Below are 22,076 nucleotides of genomic sequence, written 5' to 3'. Positions count from 1 at the left end.
GGAGATGCTGTCTCAGGCTAGCCGAGGGCTGCGCTTAAAGGGTCCCGACCCCCACCCCGGACACACAGTTCTAAGGGGTGCCCCGCTTGCAAAGAAGTTCTGGCTTGGAGTGCCCTGAGTGCCCACACTGGGCACATCACACCACTCGGCCATCAGCCCGGCTGCACATGCCGCAGGCTGCCATCTGGGGAGAGGGAGTAATTGGGGGGCTGCAGGAGAGCTTCCACCCCCAGAAGCCCGCAGAGCCCATCGGGGGCTCGTACCCCATTCCTCCCTCACCTCCTTCCACTTACCCTTCCCTAGCCCCCCTTCTTATTGATGTACAAAATAAAGATAACGTTTCTTCCAACATTGACTCTGTCTTTATTGAACAAAACTGGGGGAGACTGGGAAAAGGAGGTGGGAGAGGGGAAGAGAAAGGCTGGGAGAGGGGAGGGCAACTAACATGATCAGGGGTTGGGAACAGGTCCCAGATGAAGAGAGGCTACAGAGACTGGGACTGTTCAGCTTAGAAAAGAGGAGACGGAGGGGGGACAGGATAGAGGTCTCTAAAAGCAGGGGTTGGGTGGAGAGGGTGCATTCATAAAAGTTCTTCCTGAGTTCCCCTAAAGAAGGACTAGAGGACACCAAAGGAAAGGAATGGGTAGCAGGCTTGAAACTAGTAAGAGAAAGTTGTTGTTCTTGACAAAGCAAATAGTTAACCTGTGGAACTCCTTGCTGCAGGAGGCTGTGAAGGCTACAACTAGAACAGAGTTTAAAGGGAAGTGAGATCAAGTCATGGAGGTTGGGTCCATGGAGTCCTATTAGCCAGAGGGTAGGAGTGGTGTCCCTGCCCAAAGTTTGTGGAAGGCTGGAGAGGGATGGCACGAGACAAATGGCTTGGTCATTGTCTTCGGTCCATCCCCTCCAGGGTCCCTAGGGTTGGCCGCTGTTGGCAGACAGGCTACTGGGCTAGATGGACCTTTGGTCTGACCCAGTACGGCCATTGTAAGCTCAGGGCTCAGTGTCGGGGGTCTCAGTGGACCCCCTTGATTTTCATGCACACCTGGTCCTGGGTGGCCAGGCTGGCAGCTCTCCTGCCCTAGACGGCCACTTTCCTGTGCCTAGTGCGGAGATCGTGGACGAGGTCCACGATGTCCGCACTAGCCCAGGAAGGTGCCCGCCTCTTGCGGTCCAGGGCAAGCTCCCGGGAGCCGCCAGCCTGGTCCCGGCAAGAGGGGGAGGGCTGGGGGGCATCGGGTGGGTGGCTCTGTGCTGTGCCAGGTGCAGGGTCTGCTAGCTGGGTGCTGGCAGGCTTGCACCTGGCACGGGCACCGTAGCCAGCCCGTGCCCCTTTAAGGGGTCCGGGGCCGGGAGGGGGGCATAGAGTTTCCCTGGTGTTGGCCAGAGTGGCCACCAGGGAAACCTGGGGAGGGCTAGCCTCCCACTAGTTCGAACTAAAGGGCTACACAGCCCTTAGTTCGAACTAGCTAGTTCGAACTAGGCGTTAGTCCTCGTAAAATGAGGTTTACCTAGTTCGAACTAAGCGCTCCGCTAGTTCGATTCAAATTCGAACTAGCGGAGCGCTAGTGTAGCACCTATTAAAGTTAGTTCGAACTAACGTCCGTTAGTTCGAACTAACTTTGTAGTGTAGACATACCCCCAGAGACAAGGTATAAAAATGTTATCTGATATCCAATAATCAGAGCATGAGTGAGTCAGGCCACCGTTCCTTTTAACCCCACAAACTTAATGGCATGTTTGTATGGTCTATGTTATGCATTTTGGCTATAATTTCGTCCCTTTTCTCTCTAGTTAGTGTATATATCTTCTGAATTAATTTTTCTTTCTTTCCCTTCCCACTTTCACTACACTTTTTGTTATCTAGAATAAGACATGGTTATCTTCTCCTGAATTTTCTTCAGCCAATTATGGTTTTCTTTGTCTCTCTTACTGTGTTTCTCATGGCTTTCTGTATATCTTCTAAATCTTATACATGACTTTCTGTATATCTTATACGACTTTCTGTATATTTTAGAGCAGGGGTGGGGAACCATTTTTGGGTCGGGTCCACTATCCATAGGGGGCCCCACACAAGCGAGAAGAAAAAACCCACAAGCCCTCATTGACATGGACCCTGACAGAAAAGCAGAAAGACATTCCTCTCATGCACCAGAGCCTAAGGGGGCCCAGGCTAGTAGATTTTGTGCACTCCTGCCCTTCAGTGAGGTGGTGTGTCAGCACAGGCTCTTCACTGCTGGGGGGAAACCCCGGAGCCTCGGGGGCTGCATCCAGGCAAGCCACACCCCTGTCTTAGAAAGCAAGTATAATGGCTGGGATTTCAGTGCTGTCAGTTTCTGAATGATAAAAAAAGAGAAGGGGACCAGGAGATGGGAAATGGGATCTTGACTTCTACTGTGCTATAGATGAAATGACTGAACTTCAAATGCGGAATTTAGTCTTTATTTTTATGATAGCACAATAAATCCACACAGTAGCATTGATCTGTACTTAACAAAATACATTCTAGCAATTTACAAATTTTTTCCATTTGAAAACATTGCATAACATTTTATTAAACACAAATACTTTATATATAGAATTCTCATTGAAAAAACATATTTAATTTTATTTTTTCTCAATAAAGCACAGCCTAACAAAGAAATTGGTTCCCTCATTAGCAAGTCAGAAAAATTAGAACACTAAGAAGATGCCACCTGTCAATTTATTTGATTAATTTTAAATTAAGGTATTAGTGGAATGTAAACACGGGTTCATTTTACAAAAGGCTTCTTATCAGATATACATGCAGAGGTCTGAGTTCCAATGTATATCTTATTACATTTGTTTTCTAATGTAATATAATTTGATAAGCCATTATTAAAAAGAGTAGACTTTGGCACTTTGAGTAAAAAAAGAATATATCAATATATTATGTAAAGAACACAATTTCAATGATTACACAAGTGCTTTAAAATCTTTTGTTAAGAAATAGGAAAGCTTCATAGGAAAAATATCACACTGCACTTGAAATAATGCAGCAAATTTCAGAGTAGTAAAAGCAACATATGCTAGATGGCCCAGATAAATGGCCCAGCTAAAACCAAGGAACAACCACTCCCACCAGAAAGCCTGTCATCTCCAAAACAGTTATATTACTGGAGAGAGTACTGTAAAATTCTTGGTTTATTGCCAATATTTCCAGTTGCAGTTTTCCATTTCTTTTTTCAGCTTCATCTACTTACATACCCTTCTGCATATATAGGCCAACAATGACTGTGTCATACCCATTCCATTAAAGCTAATCCTACCTGCTCTATTGTGTACCCAAACTAAATTAATGCCAACAAGTTTTTTTTATCCAAGACAATTCATATGTTTGTAATCCCTAGGAAATATGTAAAAAAAGGTTTGATATTAAATACCTAGGACTATATCCTACATGTACACAAAAACAACTAAACAAACCTTGTAAATATAATCTGAAAATGCATTTTCTAAAAATTGCTTTTCTCACAGTTCCCTAGTTTCTGTGGTTAAGTTCACTAGCTATAGTGCCCAATAATAACACTCACCATTATTAGCAGGCTGCAACACCATGAGTTATTTCCTTAAACATAATCTGCAGAATTCACCGTTTGGAATTTCTGAGGCAGAGTGTGTAATGAGGTTAGGGGCTGTCTTTGTTCAGACTGGAGGGAAAAACAGATACTGGTCCATTAAGAGTCTCCTTGCCCCCTTATTTTCAGAACTGGGGAGGGAAAAAGCCTCACCTGAAGTGGTGGGCTAGTGAGGAGGACCCAGGTAAAACATTGGCCCCTGTACTCTGGACGGGGGAGAAGTGTGGGAAAAGAATCTATGAGCCCCTGTCTTCTGGCTGGAATCCCCTTCCATGCCTCCAGCCCCTGGGATTAAAAGTAGATCCTTGGAGTGTTTGATCAGCTGTGAGTATTGCGCTAGGCATCTTATTTAAGAATAGAGGAAGGATTTTTCCTTTACTGCCAGATTGGGGTTCTCGCCTTCTCCACTGCAGCTTAGTGACCCAGTGGAGTAGATTAGGAGACGAAGTTCAAGCTATTGCAATTTAGCAGATGGAAGCTGTCCAGTGCAGTACTCATTCCATAAGAGCCTGGTTCCCTCATGAACCAGAATTGGAAGTGGATTTAGAGGGTGCCTTCCCCTTAAGAAGCTGGAGAGAAATGTTAGGCTCCTAACATCTGGTTCAGCAGGAAGAAAGCCCCTTATCACCAGCTCCTTAGCCTTCCTCTGTGGGGAGAACACTGGGGTCCCAGCAACTGGCTAGGGACCATCTGGTGAATGTTGAGGGACTGATCCACTAGGTGGAAACAAGTTCCCAGATAAGTTAATAAAATCGCAGCCTCACCAAATCCTTTATATCTTGTTTGTCTTCCTGCATGCGCAGGACAAAGCCATGTTAGTTTTCTTTAGAGTCCAGTTTAGTAATTCTTGGGCACACAGATTCCAAGAAGGCAAATTATTTTCTCATATTACAAAAGCATTTCAGAAAGGATTATGTCATTAGAAGTTCTATAGACTCTCCAACCCCAGGACACAGTCCTTGTGATTTCTAGCTGAAAAAAATCATGTTTAAGGAGACTCTTACTGAGTCTGTTTCAGGGACCCTAACGGCACCCAAAAACCAACGTAATACTCATGTATTGATTCTGCATACAAAGACATTCCAAATTTAAAGCAAAGCTTATAAATAAAGGTGCACTATGATGAGGGTGAAGCTTATGGACATTTTGTGCTAAGCTAAGCAGGTGAGGTGAGTACATCCAAGAGTGAGCTAGAATGCTTGTTAATCAATAGCTAGTGACTGATCAGTAACAATTTCAGTTTTCATGGCAAACCTTCTTTCAGAGCAAATTCATTTGCAGTTATCAGTGTCAAACATTATCTAGTTGGAAATTAACAGAAAAATATAAAGTCTACAGAGAGACAAAATGAGAGGAGGTAAAAATGCAAAATCTGTATTTTTATGTACTTTAAAAGATCCCCTTAAAAACAATATTTAAAACAGCCTACTATGAAAAAGCCTCTTCATTAGTAGCACCTGTACTTAAATAAAATTTGAGCAGCAGCGGTAGCAAAACTATTCAAATTAAATAGTTATTCCACTCTAATGGAACGTCACCCACATATTTTTGTTGCAGTAAACATTATTTCAAAGAACTACACAAAATCTTTGCAATCTTTTAATGTGACAAATCCACTATAACAAAGCTGTAAGTATTTCCTACTCTACATGAATGCAGCCAGCATCGTCATAGTATTAATAGTATTACTTTTAAAGTAATTTCACGTCAATATGTCATGTGTTGGTAGAGTTTAATAAGTATGTAAATTTTCAAAATATGTAAAGTTATAATCAGCACCATTCTGTAATAAAGTTTTGGTGCAAAATCTGCAAAGGTGAATATAGAACAACACTGATACAGCCTTTGCTGTGAAAAATTCATTTGTCCTCAGACATAAATATAAATGAAATCAAAAAGTTGGCACATTCAGGAAATAAAGTGTCTGTGTTCAAGAGCATCATTTGACTGATATCATGACCCTCAGAGAATGATTGTGGTCTGATGAAACAAACTGTAAGAAAACTCTTCACGTTAGGTTCTTGCATTGTGCTTTTCCCCCCAACCACATGAAATCCACAAGTTCATGCACACCAAACATCAGTAATGTCCAATGATAGTCAGGTCGAGGGTCAGTAATTTGGCACACCAAGAATATTTCTAAATTAGCTCAAAAAGGAATCGAGCACAAGCTTTATCAAAATGTGTTAATTCTTGGATCAGCTTGACACGCCTCCTTTCATTCTTTGTAAGCTCTTGTGGGGGATGTTCCTTTATAGAAGATGTTTCTGGTGTTCTCGGGGCTGCTTCCTCTTTCAGGGATTAAAATAATGTTACCTTTTCTTCGAAGTGTAGAGTCACGGCTTGAAGAAATGGACAGAGTTTCTGAGCCAATCTCACTTCCCTCCACCGGTGTGACTCTTATAGTAGTAATCCCATGATGGTGATGCTCACTGTTGTCTATGTTACTTCTTTTCCTGTCACCAGACCCATAACTGTCTTTCAAGGATTCACAGCTCTCAGAGTCTCTGTTGAGATCATTTAGTTCATAAGTCTGACGAAGGCTACCTTTCTCAGGAGCTTTCCATTTCCAAGAGCCACTCCCTTCACCTTCTGATGGCATCTGAATTATGGGCCTGTTATTTTCTGGATGGGCCTCAACTCGTACAATACCACTGGGTTCATGATCTGTCAAAGTTTTATATCGGATGGCTCCAGTACAGGTGACCGTGCTGCCCTCTGAATTCTTAGGACTGCTCTGAAGCACTCCTTGCTGCTTTGACATGGCTATTACTTGCATGATTCTTGGCTGGCTGTTGCTTCTACATGCAACGCTTTTCTCAGCAGCTTTCAGCCATTTGGCCCTGGCTGAGCTACTTTTGGGAGATGTGTTTATATTTTCCTGGGTCTCTTCAGGAATATGGACTAGCTGTGAAGAACCAGGACGTGACTGAATAGAGACTCTTAGCCCACCAGAAAGACCAGCACTATTACAACCCGGAACGCTGCCAGGCTGAATTTTTAGGTACTGACTGCTGGGGCCATGATGATCACCATTAACACCTACTCTGGATGGCTCAGAACTTGATCTCATTTCAATAGACCTTGGTGGTGAATGGCCAGATTCAGTTTCTATTACTTGCAAAGACAATTTTCGACTTTCATTTTTGTTCTTCCATTGAGAAAGAAGTTGCTTGGAACGGGCAGAATCCATTGATGCATGGATTGTTGCATTTCGTCTGGCTGGATCTTCCATTGATGGCGTGTTGACTCTCGGCAAAGTGTTGCTGAAAGTAACCATATTTTCCTTTCCCATGGGGCTTCGTGGGGTTATAATCTCTACATCAGCATTTGCTCTCTTGATGTTAGTCAGGGATCCAGAATCTCTGTGGTTTCTATTCAGAATACTCTCAGAATGGTGAGAGGAAAGTCCATCATTGCTGCCACCATTTTTGCCCGGTAAAATTCTGTTGGCATCTTGACTAAGGTCTGTAAAAGATCGTAGTGGTTCTCTTTGCAGATTCTGGTGTAACACACTCTCCTCACTTGGTAAGAAGTTACCCACAGCATACAGACCCTGATATTTGGATAGAAGCATTAGACAATTATGGAAAAACAAATATTTTAGCCACTTCCATGTCTTTAAATGCACAGAACATGGATCATATTAATATAGTTACATTGACAAGATTTGTCCAGTATGTTTTCTTTCCATTGCTATTTATCCTCACCAATGCAAACCTCATTCATTGTTCCAAATTTTGCCCACAGTTCTGTACTTGTAGGTAAGTATAAAGTCATGCCATTGTGATTCTTTGTTACAACATGTAGTCTAAGCAAATAACTTAGTGGAGGGTTATTCCGCTCCCCCCTCCCCGCCTGTGTTCCCCCTCTTACAAAGCAGCAACCACAGTGCAAGAGAGAATATTTTGTTTTGAAAATAATGTTTTCACAATTCCTGGTCCTTGCATAAGAAATATTTACACATAACTGACTGCTCTGAATCTTGTTACATTACTGAATCTTGTTACAGCCTGATTAGTTCTCTGCTCAGTAGTTCTGCCCTTTCTTCTGCGCAGTGACTGTAATACAGTATCTACATGATAGAACAATTTCTAAGCTTTGTATCGATTGGCTCCCAAGTTATGCATGACTTCAACAAGGTTTAGCTTCATGATATTTACACTTTCAGTGGGCCAGCTGTAAAAGAATCATTTGAAGACATTCTAGTGAGAGGGACTGTTTCATAAACAGTCTAAATGCTTGAGCTAATCACTCAGGTTAATTCTTTGCACTATTCCCAGATCTATTTGTAATTACATAGTATTAACTGCCCTTATTCTGCTTCCCCATTAATTTTCAGTTTTCAGGGCAGATTTCCTTGCTACTGGGTATTTAGAGTACCTGAAGTCAGTCATCATGCAACAGCCTAGGGACAAGTTGAGTCAAGAAATGTTTGACTGTCCTTCAATTCAATTTTTAGTGTGAATTTTGTAAGTCTTCACATAAGCTTGTAATTTTATAGGGCATTCACCTATCAATTCCTGATCAGGCTGCAATATGCAGGAACTGACCATTTTCATATATACAGTTGTATGGTTTCAATAGTCTACTCATGTTGCTGTTCCTTCTGCCACTCTAAAATCTATTTCCTCTAAAACCGTCCTCTGGTGAGAGCATTGCATACAGCCCTTACTGTCCTTGTATGATTTTTATTTTCTAAAACTTAGAACACATTCATATTGTATTTACCAAATAGAGAGCAATTCCTCCTCCTATTAAGAATCCACAATAGACATCTACTGGATGGTTCTTATACTGTGTGATACGAGTCAGGCCACATATAATGCCACAGATGATAAATGCAAAGACGAGAAGAGGTTTCAGAAGTTTGGAGGAGTCAGTTAAAGTGGAATTGAAGTACATCTGGAAAAGGAAAAAAAGTGATTTATGTAATTTCAGATTGAGGTAAGGGAACATTACTTTATTTTATGTACTTTTTCTTCAAGTGAATACACAGGAATGCCTGGTAGATTATTTTAGCATCAATTTTGTTGATTTTGTTTTTCAATCTTGGTAAAATCTATTCAACTGCTATAGAAAAATCTTCAGTCACAGTGAGACAACTTCCAAAGTCTTTATCCAAACCAAACTCTCACTGAAGCAGTACAAGCTGGACCTGAATACAGATGTGATGTGTTGCAAATATAACTAGTTAAGGAGCTAGTGCTTGAGGAGCATAGGAATTGTTCTACCAAATGAGACCCATGGCCCATCTAATACAATGTTTTTGAGACTGGCTAGTACCAGATAATTGAGAACAATGTTTTGCAGCCAGTAGGTCATGACTGCTGGGTTAATATCAATGAAAGCAATCATGAGGTGCTGAAAAAATAATTATAATCTAAAGCAAAGAAAATCTTGCTCCTCCATTTCTCTTAGCTTTCATGGTCAAGTACTATCTATTGAATATGTAACCATGCACACAATTAACTTATGTAGACATCATGTTTATCCTTAATACATTTTTTATCCTTATTTTTATAGTAAGTGTAAGGGGATGGTGAATGTTTTGACTGAATAAGGAATCACTAACCTGAAAAGGATGAGAAACTATGTGTTAGAGGAAGGTGCAAAAGACCCCCACCATAGGCAGATGTAGGGTAAACATTCCTCTGCTTCCCATAAAGGTTTCAATGTAATCAGTAATGGTGAATGTTATTTATTATTTATTTGCACTACAGTAGTGCCTAGAAGTCCCAGTCATGGATCAAGACCCCAATATGCTAAACACTGTACACACACAGAACAGTCTGCAGAAACGGGCTTAAGCCCTGACACATGAAGTTTTACTTTGCTCCCATTCCTCTGTTAGCATTAATTCTGGATACAGTATTCTTGTTGCCCACATAAACATCCACTTGCACTTTGAATCTTGCTAAGTTCCTAGCCTCTGACCTGTGATCTTCCAGATATTAAAAATTAAACATTCAGCAAAGGTACAATTAGCTACTAATTAGCCAGCCAATCCTATTGGTAAATATCAGTGGAGCTGTTCACATCAGACAAATGCATTTCTGATGTATCTCCACTGATGTCAATCCAGATATAACAAGAAAAAAATTGTCCTAGGCTGCATCTAGATTGGCAAGTTTTTCCACAAAAGCAGCTGCTTTTGTGGAAAATCTTACCAGCTGTCTACACTGGCTGCTTGAATTTTCACAAGAACACTGACGATCTCATGTAAGATTATCAGTGTTCTTGTGGAAATACTATGTTGCTCCCATGCGGACAAAAGCCCTCTTGCGCAAATGCTTTTGTGCAAGAGGGCCAGTGTAGACAATGCGGTATTGTTTTGCGCAAAAAGCCCCGATGGCAAAAATGGCGATCGGGGCATTCTTGTGCAAAACCGCATCTAGATTGGCACGGATGCTTTTCTGCAAAAAGTGCTTTTGTGGAAAAGCGTCCATGCCAATCTAGATGCTCTTTTCCGCAAATGCTTTTAATAGAAAAACTTTTCCGTTAAAAGCATTTGTGGAAAATCATGCCAGTCTAGACGTAGCCCCCGTGTCTAGAGTTTGCATGCAGTGTTTGAAGTATGATACAAAGAAGGAAAGAGTTAGCACATGATAAGTGTTATTTGAACAGCAAACTAAAATATCACTTTCTAAGACAAAAATAATATTTTTATGTGAATAATACACAACATTAAATATGTTTAAATGTTATACTCCACTACAGAGGATAATGTTGCTAGATAAATTGTGTGGAACTATTGTGTCCCTCCTGTATATTTTATAGCAATGTTGAGTTTATTTTAGCTATTTGTAATTTCATTTTGCTGTCAAGCTCAGAGGATTGGAGCTTATTTATTTCCTTACCACGTTAGGTGACAATCTAAATCAAGTCACTTTAAACTACGCAGTAAATGACACTTTGACTTTTCGCTAGTACAAATGAATAATGAACAGAGTTGATTACTTACCGAAATGTATACAGCTGCAAAGGCTGCCAGAGTAGCATGTTGAGAAGGGAATGACTTTCTGCCAAGGAAGGACACTCAAGTTATGTTTTTCCAAATACACTGTACTTCTACTTATTTAAAAACACATTGGGTAGTACGATTTAACTTACACATCACAGAAAAAATATAACAAATGATTTATTTTTTAAGTTCCCTTTTTGTACTTTGGGGAATGGATCAGCTAAGACCTGAGTTACAAAACTAATCAGTTTGTTTTGAATATTCAACATCAAGTCATTTCTGATGTTAAAAAACTACTTGGTGAACTGTGAGCTAATTGATTTTTAAAGGAGCAAATATATATAATTACATTTCTGGATATTTTTTCATGATAGGTCTTATCCTGAAAAAGTCTGTTCATATAAGTCATGTAATTATTCCATTGACTTCAGAAGGATTTCTTATTTGGGCATCAACTAATTCTAGGTCTTCAGATGAGTGGGTTCAAAGTGCTTAGTCCTGAGAAGTGTGGATGACCATCAATGACCACATTGCGGGTATGTGGTACGTCTCAAGATCAGGTCCCACCGAGTTAAGCTCAGATATCTCATTTCAAAAAAGTCCTACACAGTAAACAGATTAGGATTTCATTAATTCTTTCTTTCAGTGGTTGGTGACTGGAATGAGTATTAAAGACAACTTCTACACATTATCTACCTTAGTCTTTTCTATGAATATGTGTCCTACTGATTAAGGGGGGAAATGAATAATTTATTTGAGGAATATTGTTTAGCCATCTATTGAGCTACTCAAATAATGGCATTTTATTCTTTGTGAATAATTTATTAATCAACCATATTATTGTACAGTCGGTCACATAATTATAGATCTATCTCCCCATCAATAACCTTATTCGGTGAAGTCTGTGGCTCGGATATTTAGCTGTGGCCTAAGAGTACTCAGCACAGTTCAGGAAACCATCATGCTTCTCCCAATGTTAGGCCATCTGAATGCCACTGCTGGGGGCTGCTCTATACGGGAATGTTGCCCATGAGCTGTTGTAGTAGCTGGGGTTGTAGGTCCATCAGGGAGTTGGAGCACACACTGTTTTCCCGAACTATGCTCCCTGTACAGGCAATCAGGATGATGATTAGAATACGAGTTGCTACATGGTGGTACACCAACCAAGGATCACTCTAAATCAGTGGTTCTCAACTTGTTTATCATTATGGACTGCAACCAATACTATCTGTGTGGCCCTGAGGCTGGTACATGGGCCACATCTGTGCTGAGGGGCTGTAGGCAGTGCTACCGATTGTAGGTTGAAAACCACTGCCCTAAGCAGAAGAGCTCCTCTAATTCTAAGGTCTGCTATCTGAAGGTCAGCTTTACACCACCAGAATAGCACTAAGCTGCCTCATGGAGTATAAGAAATGGGGCCCCATAAAGGAGGCTGGTAATATGGAAACCAGAAAGCTCCCTGAAATTTCATAGGTGGCCTGGAGGAGTACTGTGAAGGCTCGATTTCTGCAGCAGTCTGACATCCTCCTAAATGTTTTCCTCTGATGGCACAGAAACCCTGCATCTTCTCTGTGCTTTCTTTCTTCTCCTTCCTCCCCATATTACTGTTGTGAAAAGAGGGAAATAACAGGTCTTAGGGAGGCAGGCATATTGAACCTTCATTTGCTCTGTCTTCTGGTTCAGCTCCCAGTAGTTCCTGATGTGACAGGCTCACGTATGGCAAAGGTACTTGGAGAAAGCATTTCACAATAAAGTAATCCGGGCTCTTCATGCAATAGCTGAAGGAGCAGACCAGCAGGACAAAAACATTAGAAGACTCCTTGACAATGCCAAGATTATGGATGACTCTTAATTTTTGGCCTGATTTTGCAACATGCTGGAGGTCCTCAGCTTCGAGAGATGATAGAGTCTCTCAGTACATTGCAGGACAGGATCCCAAATAAAGAGCTACAATGAGAGTGAAAGCTACAACATATAGCTTAACATCTATTATTTTAGAATATTCACAGCCAGGACCATAATAGCAGTAGCTAAATAAAATTGTCACAACAGATATTCTGTCTCTTTTGACATTTGCTCTTGTATGGTACATTTCAATACCTTCTTTCTCTGGAAAGAATAAAAAAGTCACAGGGCATGAGAAGAAAAAAATGAAATCTGTTGTACAGCAGGGTTCTCCACCAGAATACTACTTAAAGGTCTCTGGAAGATTAATAGAATTTGTATGACTTTGACTTTTAGAATGGGGCACTATAAATAGAAAATATATCAATTTATTGTCATAAATATGCCTCCCTTAGAATGTTATAGCAATGGTATGTAATCTTTTTGCTCTAGACTAAGTCCTGGGGAATTAAAGGATTAGTTTTCCTTTAAGAGGCTGCATCATAATTTTCTATGTTCTTCATTTTGCTTTGTCTTCTCTCGATAATTCTATGTAAATGAACTTGTGGTCCAAACTCAGAACTACTGTGAATGCAGTTCTACTGGTCTGAACTTGGGCCTGTATGTCTAGCAATTTCTCAGTTATTACTCTGGCCAAATGGAAATAAATGTGAATTTCTCATTAGTTAGGTCATTGATCTAGAACTTCGACTCCTTTATAAATTTTGAGAGCCTTTCACAAGGAATATCTATGTGCATTAAGAGGAGCATGGGGAATAAAGGCAAAAATCATCCACACCAGTACATAGAGCCTCCATAAGTTCTGGTAAAAGCGCTCAGCTTTTCCCCCAATTTGGGTGGAAGAAACTATGTATGTATGGTTTCCACATATCTGTCAAAAGGACAGCTGTGCCAATGAACTGAGAAAAAGGCTTCATTAGAGAGACTCCTGAACACTGTGCTGGATTCAGCTGTCTGAACTTTGTTAATGTTCAGATCTGGATCTTAATTTCATGACTTGGATATGTAGCTGTATAGAGAGGCAGGTTAAAATATATTAAAATATTTTTAAATAAATCAAATAACAATAAATTGTTTTCTGTTGACTGAGCTTTTTAGCTTTTTTGCATTCAAAGCAAATGCAGGGTGTTAAAAAGGAGATGCACATATAGGGCTCTCTCATAGAGATTTTACTTCTGTTCTTCCTTGATTTATTATCTTTTAATTTTAAAATAAAATGAATGTGACTGAAAAGTATGGCTGTTTGTGTATGGAAAGTATGACAGCTAGTATTAATGTGGTAGATACATTCAGAGTTCTAAAAAGAAAATGTCTCTGAGCATAGGAAATGAGCTACCACTCAGAGGTATTAAAAATAAACCTGGGGGATAACTATTTTCCTCTGATAGCTTAATTTTAATATAAACTCAGAAGTGTAAGAATACACAATGCAAAACTGTCAGGGTATAAAACGGATTAAGAAAACTAGCACTAAAACAAAGGAGACAGCAAGCCTGCCAATGGGTGAGGGGGTAGCAAAGAGGCAATTGCTCCAGGGCCCATTGATTCAAAGGGACCCAGAGCTCCTGGCCTCTACTGCTGATCCCTGGGCCCTTTAAATCTCTGTTGGAGCACAGCACAGCATGCTTCAGGCAACACTCAGGGCTGGTGGGCATGCCATGGGCTGGACGGTGCTGAGGGCTGGCAGCACCCCAGCCCAATCCTTCCAAAGAGGCCTTTCCCTTCCAGGAACACGGATCCATTCTCCAACCCCTGCCTAAGGCCTTGGCAAGGCTGTTGGCTCCCCTGGGAGCCAGAGCTCACTTAAGAATAAAATTAGGGAAAGGCACTTGGACTATAAACCAGGGAAGAGTTTGATGAGGAAAACCACTTAAGGATAGCAGAGAAGATTAATTTGCACTATGAGCAGAATAATGACATAAATGCTGCTCTTTACTCTTCACAGGTTAGTCAGAGGCTAGTTACTAGAAATGGAAACAGTTGTGCTAGAAATTAAAAATGAAGACCATCAGCAATCACACAAAAACAAGGCTTGTACAAGTTAAAATCATGGAAGTCAGATTAATCTCCTTACATAAACTTGGCCATCTCAACAGGAGTGATATCCCTGAGGGTATGTCTACACTACAACACTATTTCAAAATAACTAGCGCTATTCCAAAATAACTCAGTCCGCATCTACACAGAAGGCAGTTATTTTGAAATAGTGTCAAAATACTGTCAATTGATATGCAATTGACGTAGCTAAATTTACATAGATTATTTCAAGTTAAGCCCTGCAGTGTAGATGCACCCTAAGTAACCAAGGAGAACAAACTATCCTCTTGACCCTAAACAGGTTAGGATTGAGGTTTATATTGGTTGGGGAGTGTGGAGAAGTTTGCAGTGCTGCAATCTTTTCTTAAATAAGGGGCTTTCAGTCTCAAAGTCTGTCTGTATATCAGCTTAACCAAGCAAAAAATGCACAAAAAGTAATAAAGGACAAAACTATAGTGTACTTCATGAACTAAGGTATAAGACCACCACTGGTAATATGGGTATTTAGGCATGATCTTTCCCTGCACAGCAGGTAGAACTTATAAAGAGTAACAGTAGAAGCAACCCATGCTGAAAAATGATTTAGATACTGTGCCTATTTGAAAGGTGGGGAGGTGGATTTAATTAATAGTGGATAGCACCATCCTATTAGGCATCTGAGTCTGTCAGAATAGTCTTCCAAATTTTCTCTTAGGCCTCAGTGATGTCTACAGTAAACTGAACTGAAGAGCAACATATTCACTGAGTTTTGTTATGACTGTCAAAACTCATTCAGAGTTGATGATAATTACTGAGTAAGTCCTATAGGTGGACTGACAATTAAAAATAAGAGTGATTACCTACGTAATGTAAAAGCAAGTATGCAAGATTATTACACAGAATAAGATGGAACTAACCTTCCACCATTGATTATTATGGGATCAGATCCTGAACAAATGTCTTCCACAATGTAAGAATTTTCTGAGCAGGATACATTTAGGGATGTGTAATTTGGTTTGCATACAGTCAGGAAATATGGTGTCTGATATCCTGTTGACAATTGTATGATGTCAGTAATGAGAGCAGTAGAACAAAGGCCAAAGACATGAACTCCTAGAAAGTAAAACAAAACAGCTGGTTAAAGATAGTTATGATTATTGAACCAAATTCAAACCACATTTACCTATATTTAAGAAAGTGAAAAATTTGATCTAGGTAACTACAGCACCATTAATAGTATGCAAAGTTTTAAAATACATGCTGAAGTGAAGAATAATTAAAGACATTGACGTAAACTGAAAATGGGATAAAATGTAACACAGGTTTACCAAAAATAGGCTGTGTCACACAGATCTAATCTTTCTTTAAGCTAACTGATTTTAGATTAGATCTACCATATTTTCCTCGTCTATCAAAACTTCAGTAAAACATTTTATAGAGTTATTTTTGGGAAATTATTAGCTTATTGGGATAAAATGGGGATTATTACAAGAATTATAAGGTTTGTAAGGAACTGGCTAAAGGAGACATGGTTGTACTAAAAGAAGAACTGTTGGGCGAGAGGAAGGATATTAGTGGAATTCATCAAGGATCTGTCTTGACTTACTGAAAACATTAAATAAATCTATAATTCATTCATCTGTTTATATACCGAACTGGCGTTACAGGAAATGGAAGTAATGACTGTGCATGCTGAACCACATTGCCCCAAGGTGGGTCTATTCTCTAAGCATGAGAATATGCATGTTCATTCAGGACTTATTTCTCATGACACTGCCCTCTGTGGTGCCAAATAATGCCAATTGGGATGTGTGGTATTCTTGTGTATTCAGCATGCGCATCTGTCTATTGGTAAGGAAACTGAGGGCATTGGCTCATTTCCTACAGACCACCAAACACCTGTCAGAGGATAATGACTTTTGGACATTGCAGACCTTGTCTTTATTTATGGAGTGGATTAACCCTTGAATCAAAGTGCCACTCTTTCTGATTATATTGCAACAAACAAACAAACCTAACTTGCTCAGTTAAACTTTACTTCCTGTTAAAAGTTCATCTATTGAAAAATCCTTTCCTCCTCCTAATGTTCTCTCTTTATTGCTATCTAATAACACTAGTGTCTTGAATGCCAAATTCCTGAAACAACAGATACTGGGTAAATGTGGGTTGCTTTGCAGTGCACTTTTTCCTGCTTTGGGTGGTATTTAGATTTGTTTCCCTGACCTACTATTACTGTTTAAAGTAGTGTTTTTTTGCATTGGAGAAATGGAGACAGGCTGAAGTTATTGCTTTACCATGAGATGAATAAGCAAGATATATAATGAAAGATCAGATGCAAAGAATAAATTAAGGGTGAAAGATTGGTTTGTATGGAGTTAAAGATGGATACTCTTAGGTCAGATAGAGCAGGATATGGGAAATTTGCAGCCCTCCTTGGTGGCTATTCTAGCCTTTCCAGAGCCCCCACTCCTGCTGCTGTTATTTTGGGTTTCTGGTCACTGAATCTGTGCTGTGTGTGGATATGGTAACTTCTTCCTTTGCCCACTCTAGTACTTTTCTCCATTCCAGCATATCTGGAGCAGTGGTGAAGCTGTCCTCTGCTCACAAAACATCACTTTCCTGTGCATGGGCTCTGCCCATGCAAGGTTTCTGCAGCATAGAGGACTGTATCTGAGCCCCATACCAACAAGTGAACTTCATTTGACAGGGGTGGGCAAAATCAGGACGAAGGACTGGATGCGCTCCACCAAGCATTTCTCTCCAGCCCACCCAGCTGATTAGCAGAGGTGCATCCTTACAGTGGGCAGCCTGTCTTCAGCTGCCCCTCCCTTGTCTGTCTTGAAGACAAGATGCTCCCAGGATTCTCCTGCAAGCTGTGCAGAGGGAAGAGGAAAGTGAAGTGCTAAAGTCAGGGTGTCCACGTGCCTCTCTGCTAGGGATGCTAAATATTGGTTAATCAAATAGTTGAGTAACCTCATGAATTTTCATTGGTTAGTGGACTATTCTATAAATCAAGGGCGAGGCCAGCAGCCACTGTATCAGAAGCAGCAGTGAGGGGTGCCAGGCGGGAGCTGGTCCACGAGGGGAGCTAGTTTAAAAACCAGCTCCTCTCGCAGACTGGCTGCCTGTCGTCCTGTGCTGCTGCCTCTGATAAAGAGGCAGCAGTGAAGGGTGGCAACAGCCCCTGTCTGGGGTGGGTCTGACCTCCTGGACCTGCAGTGAGCCAGAACTGAGCTGGGCTGCCTGCCCGTCCTGCTCCTAATAAACTTTAAATGCAGAGCCACAGCAAGGGTAGGTCCCGGTCCCGGTGTGAACCAGGACTGAGCTGGGCTGCTGTCCAGACTGCTAAAAAATTTACTGGTGAGGGAAGGGGGAAGAGGGAAATGCATGTAGTCTATAGCATTAATCTATAAGCTTTTGCTTATCAGTTAATTGACTATACTATTACATCCCTACTCTGTACCTCATCTCTGCAGAGCAGGGATCAAGGAGATGGAGACACACAACGGAACTCTTCCAAAAAGAAGCACAGATGGTAAGTGGCTAAGGAGTGTCTGCCTTAAGAGGTAGTGCACTGTTTCTAAGATTCCAATTCTCTCTCTCTCTCTCACTCTCTTAGGCCCTATCTCTGCAGAGCAGGGAGATGGAGAAGACAACAGAACAGGACAGCTTTCCTTGTCTTAGAGACAGAGTGTGGCTTCTCTCAGAAACTTTCCCTGCAGCAACCAGCACACACACTCTGTCACTGTTACACACCCCCAGTCTGTACTACCCACATAGTCACTGTCATACACACACTGCCACATACACTTTCTCAATCTGTGTCACAAAATCTGTCTCTCACATAGTGTCTCTCTTCCACGTCCTCTCACATTCTTTCGTCCCCCAGTCCTACACCTTCCATCTAAGGCCTTGACCCTTCTGGAGGGGGCTGGAGCTCGCCCATGATCATGTACCGAAATTGATGAAGTGCCCCCCCCCCAAAAAAATTATTGCACATCTCTTTTCTACATGAAGAGCAAAGAATAGCTTGACAATTCAAACTTGGATGGTCACCAATAATTAAAAACAAAACACTCAATTGCCTTCTTATCTATGGCTTATGTGAAATGAATTTGGCAGCCTTCATCCATTTCCCCATAGATACAAGCAAGCAAGTTTCATTTTTAAGTGCCATTGCAATTCACAAAACTCCTGCTCTGCTGCCACCTAGCCCTGCAGGTGCCCAATCCCAGAGTTCTGTAGGTGTGTCTATTTCTGAGGATGTGCAATGTTGTCTCAGTGTGTGTGCAGATGCCTATCTCCAATCTACTGCTCAGAGTGATTCACAAAACAGTGGAAGATAGGTGCTTTTCCACTTAATTTGTTTGGAGACCCAATCTGGCCAGCATCAATGAGGCCATCTACCTTCCCACACAACAGCCAGGAAGGAGGCTCTCCCTTATAACCTTTAGGTCAGTGGTTAGAGCACTCACCAGAGGTATGGAAGACCACTGGCTCAAGTCTTCTCTCATCCAGATGAGGAGATGGGATTTGAACAGGCACCTACTTCCTCTCAGGAGAGTCTTTCAACCATTGGGCTAGATATTCTGCTGAGAGGCTTGGGGAGGTAGCTCATTTTTCCTGTTGACATTGTCCCACTTTAATAAATAACTGAGTAATTAAAGATTAACTGGGCCAGAGAGCATTAGAATAGTGCTATGACATTGGTTGGCAAATACTGGACCAAGGGCCAGATCTGGTGTGCCAGGGTTAGCCCCTGGAGGGCTGCTGCCACTATATTTACCTGTGCCTCCGCAGGTACAGATGATTGGAGTTCCTGTTGGCCATGGATCATCACGGCCAGCCAAAGGAAACTGCGGGAAATAGTGTCCCAGTCCGCACTGCTTCCTACAGTTCCCATTGGCTGGGAACGGCGGTCCTCAGCCAACTGGAGCTGCAATCATGCATATCTGTGGAGGTGCTGGTAAATATAGTACAGCAGCCTGATAGGGGCCAACCTTTGCAAACAACCTCCGTTTTATTGTACTCACCTGTGCTGTGGCCTAGTAGTTAAGACCCACACCTGGAAGGCAGCAGATTCCTGTTTCTCAACAGGCAGAGGGGGGATTGGAGCTGCTGGTTCCCCACATTCTCTATGAGCACTAAGTGTGCATGTCTACAGTAGGAAATTATTTCAAAATAACTTATTTTGAACTAATAACTCCTGAAATAACTATCTCAAAATAGCGTGTTCATACTATAGGGAAGTCCTGAGACAGGCTCCCTTTATGTGGATGCGCTACCTCGATTTAGAGTCCCAGGAAGCACTGGAGAGTAATTACTTTGAATGTTTCTGGGGAGTATCTACACTACCGCTATTTCAAAATAACTATTTTGAAATAAGCGTTATTCCTTGTGGAAAGCAGGAGTTGTTATTTCAAAATAACTTCCATAATACCTGTCTTTTTGTGAATCCAGCCTGAAACACCCATTGGCCACACATGGAATATCAGATCTACTGATATTATTTGATAGAGGTATCAGCTCAAACAGTTTCTTTTGTGTTGCTCATGAACTGGGATTCTTTTTAGAGGGGGGAAAATGCATTTAAAACCAAACCCAAACATCTTAAATATTAAATGGGGGAGGGATAATGGTAAGTCAAATTACTGACTTAGCAACACTGATGATAATGCAATAGATGAAAGAGAAAAATGGACAGCGGAAGCATTATAAATATGTGATTTTTATTTTGCAACACCATTCAATAATTTCTCTTGCACTTTTTTTGGCACAATGATAGTTGTGCCAATAACTGCCTTTCACTGTCCTAAAAGACTATCTTAAAGAAAAAAACCTGTGTAACTGAAACCAAAAATGTGTTACAAAAGGCATTTTTGGTAACTAGCATGCAAAACCCACCAACAAATCTGACAGCTCTTCTAAGGAAAGAGTTGAAGTTGCAGCCTCCTGCATTAATATTGGCCTCGGCTCCAATCCCATTTCTTCTTTTAGACAGGCAACAGTAGAGAATTCCTTCTCCTACCATTATCTGCAATGAAAAAGGAGGGATTCATGGCATGGGTAGCAGTTATGAAGCACTTCATGACTGGACAGTAAGGACTGAAAAATAATTAAAACTGAACAAATATAATTCATGGAAGTGACTTGCCTCAAAAGGATTTACATCAATATGCAAGCATTCACAAATGCAAATTCCCCAGAGTGCAGGCAGGCAAGAGGATGGCACTGACATTAAATATAAATGACATAAGCTTTTTGGGGCTGGGACCATCCTTTCATTGTGTTGTACATTGCCTAGTATATCGAATACTGGCCTTGGTTGGGGCCTCTAAGCGATACAATAATAACAAAACAAACAATTAGAAAATGCTGCATCATAAATGGGAAGACCCATAGCACTCCCTTGGCATTTCTGGGATAGACATAACTCCCAGCGTCTGGCCGTCTGCCTGGCCTTTGGCCATTCTGGCAGTCAAAAATTCCATGAGAGCTTGTTATTCTCTAAAGGTACGTCTAGACAGTGGGGTTATTTCGGGATGTTGGAGGTATCCCAAAATAGCTAACCCAGGTCTTTTAAACACACCCATTGTTTCAAAATATTTTTCAAGATAACGGGCGCATTATTCTGGCATTCCTGTAACCCTCATTCCACAAGGATTAAGGGATGTCTTGAAATAGCATGTTGTTTCAAAATTTGGCGCTGTGTAGATGAACCAAATTTTGAAATACCTTATATTGAAATACAATCGAAATAAGATATGCAATTTGTGTAGTGCAAATTGCGTAACTTATTTTGAGTTTAGGGTGCTGTGCAAAAGCACCCTAACTGTGTAGCGGGAACCAGATCCATTCAGAGATGGGGGTTTTTATGGCATTGCACATTAAGAGTCAGAGAGAGATGGCAAACCTACTGAGGAGTTAGAGGAGATCTAGAAAGGAGAAAACAGGAGTGCAGATCAGTGTTCCCTCTTCACTGGTGATTAATCAGCCCCACCCAGTCTGTCAGCTCCATGCACAGAGTCCTGAACCTATGACTGGGTGGGGCTGGCTAATCACCAGTGAAGCTGTGTTGTTGTGCAGCTTAGTGGGAAAACTGGTGCATATGAGTAGCTGCTTCTTAGTGCCCTCTAGGCAACCCATCAGTGCACACACCCCATCGCTTCAGTTTCCCTTCTTGGATCACCAAATAAAAATCCACACGAGGTTTTCCAGTCCAGTCACAACAGTCCTCCTTAGGGGCTGATCTATTAATTAAAGTTGCAAACTAACTACAAAAATCACCCCTCCAGCCAAATACAGCTCAACTCCCCTGATCTGGGCAGAGTCCTTCCTATATTAGCAGGCTGCTTTCAGCCCTTCCTGTCTGAACCAGTTCCCCTAATCTCAGGACTTTCCCTGCAAGAGCCTCTCTCTGGGCACATCTATACTTAACGAAAGACCTAGCATAGATCTGTAAAGCTAATGCTGAGAGCAGCCCCCATCAGCATGTGGTACTCCTCCTTTTGCAAGGAGTAAGGGAAACTGATAGGAGCATTTGCTCCCAGCAGCCTCCTGCTGTGTGGACGCCTCCAAGGCTCAGTTTCAGG

General features: G+C 41.3%; 1 protein-coding gene across 1 annotated transcript in view; it reads right to left on the bottom strand.

Annotated features, from left to right (window-relative positions):
* Nucleotides 1-2,531: 2,531 nt before the first annotated feature.
* PLPPR4 (phospholipid phosphatase related 4) overlaps nt 2,532-22,076 on the bottom strand; it is a 59,993-nt gene continuing 40,448 nt past the window's right edge. Inside the window, exons 3-7 of the mRNA XM_006119840.4 lie at nt 20,389-20,518; nt 15,402-15,597; nt 10,564-10,621; nt 8,331-8,504; nt 2,532-7,155 (exon numbers count right to left, since the gene is read on the bottom strand). Coding sequence (XP_006119902.1) covers nt 5,818-7,155; nt 8,331-8,504; nt 10,564-10,621; nt 15,402-15,597; nt 20,389-20,518 — 1,896 coding nt within the window. The 3' untranslated portion in view covers nt 2,532-5,817. The remainder of the gene's footprint in view (nt 7,156-8,330; nt 8,505-10,563; nt 10,622-15,401; nt 15,598-20,388; nt 20,519-22,076) is intronic.

The sequence above is a fragment of the Pelodiscus sinensis genome, chromosome 9 (assembly GCF_049634645.1).
Source record: "Pelodiscus sinensis isolate JC-2024 chromosome 9, ASM4963464v1, whole genome shotgun sequence".
Taxonomy (NCBI): Eukaryota; Metazoa; Chordata; order Testudines; family Trionychidae; genus Pelodiscus; species Pelodiscus sinensis.
The sequence above is the reverse complement of the archived record's forward strand: the minus strand, read 5'-3'. Positions and strand labels throughout refer to the sequence as shown.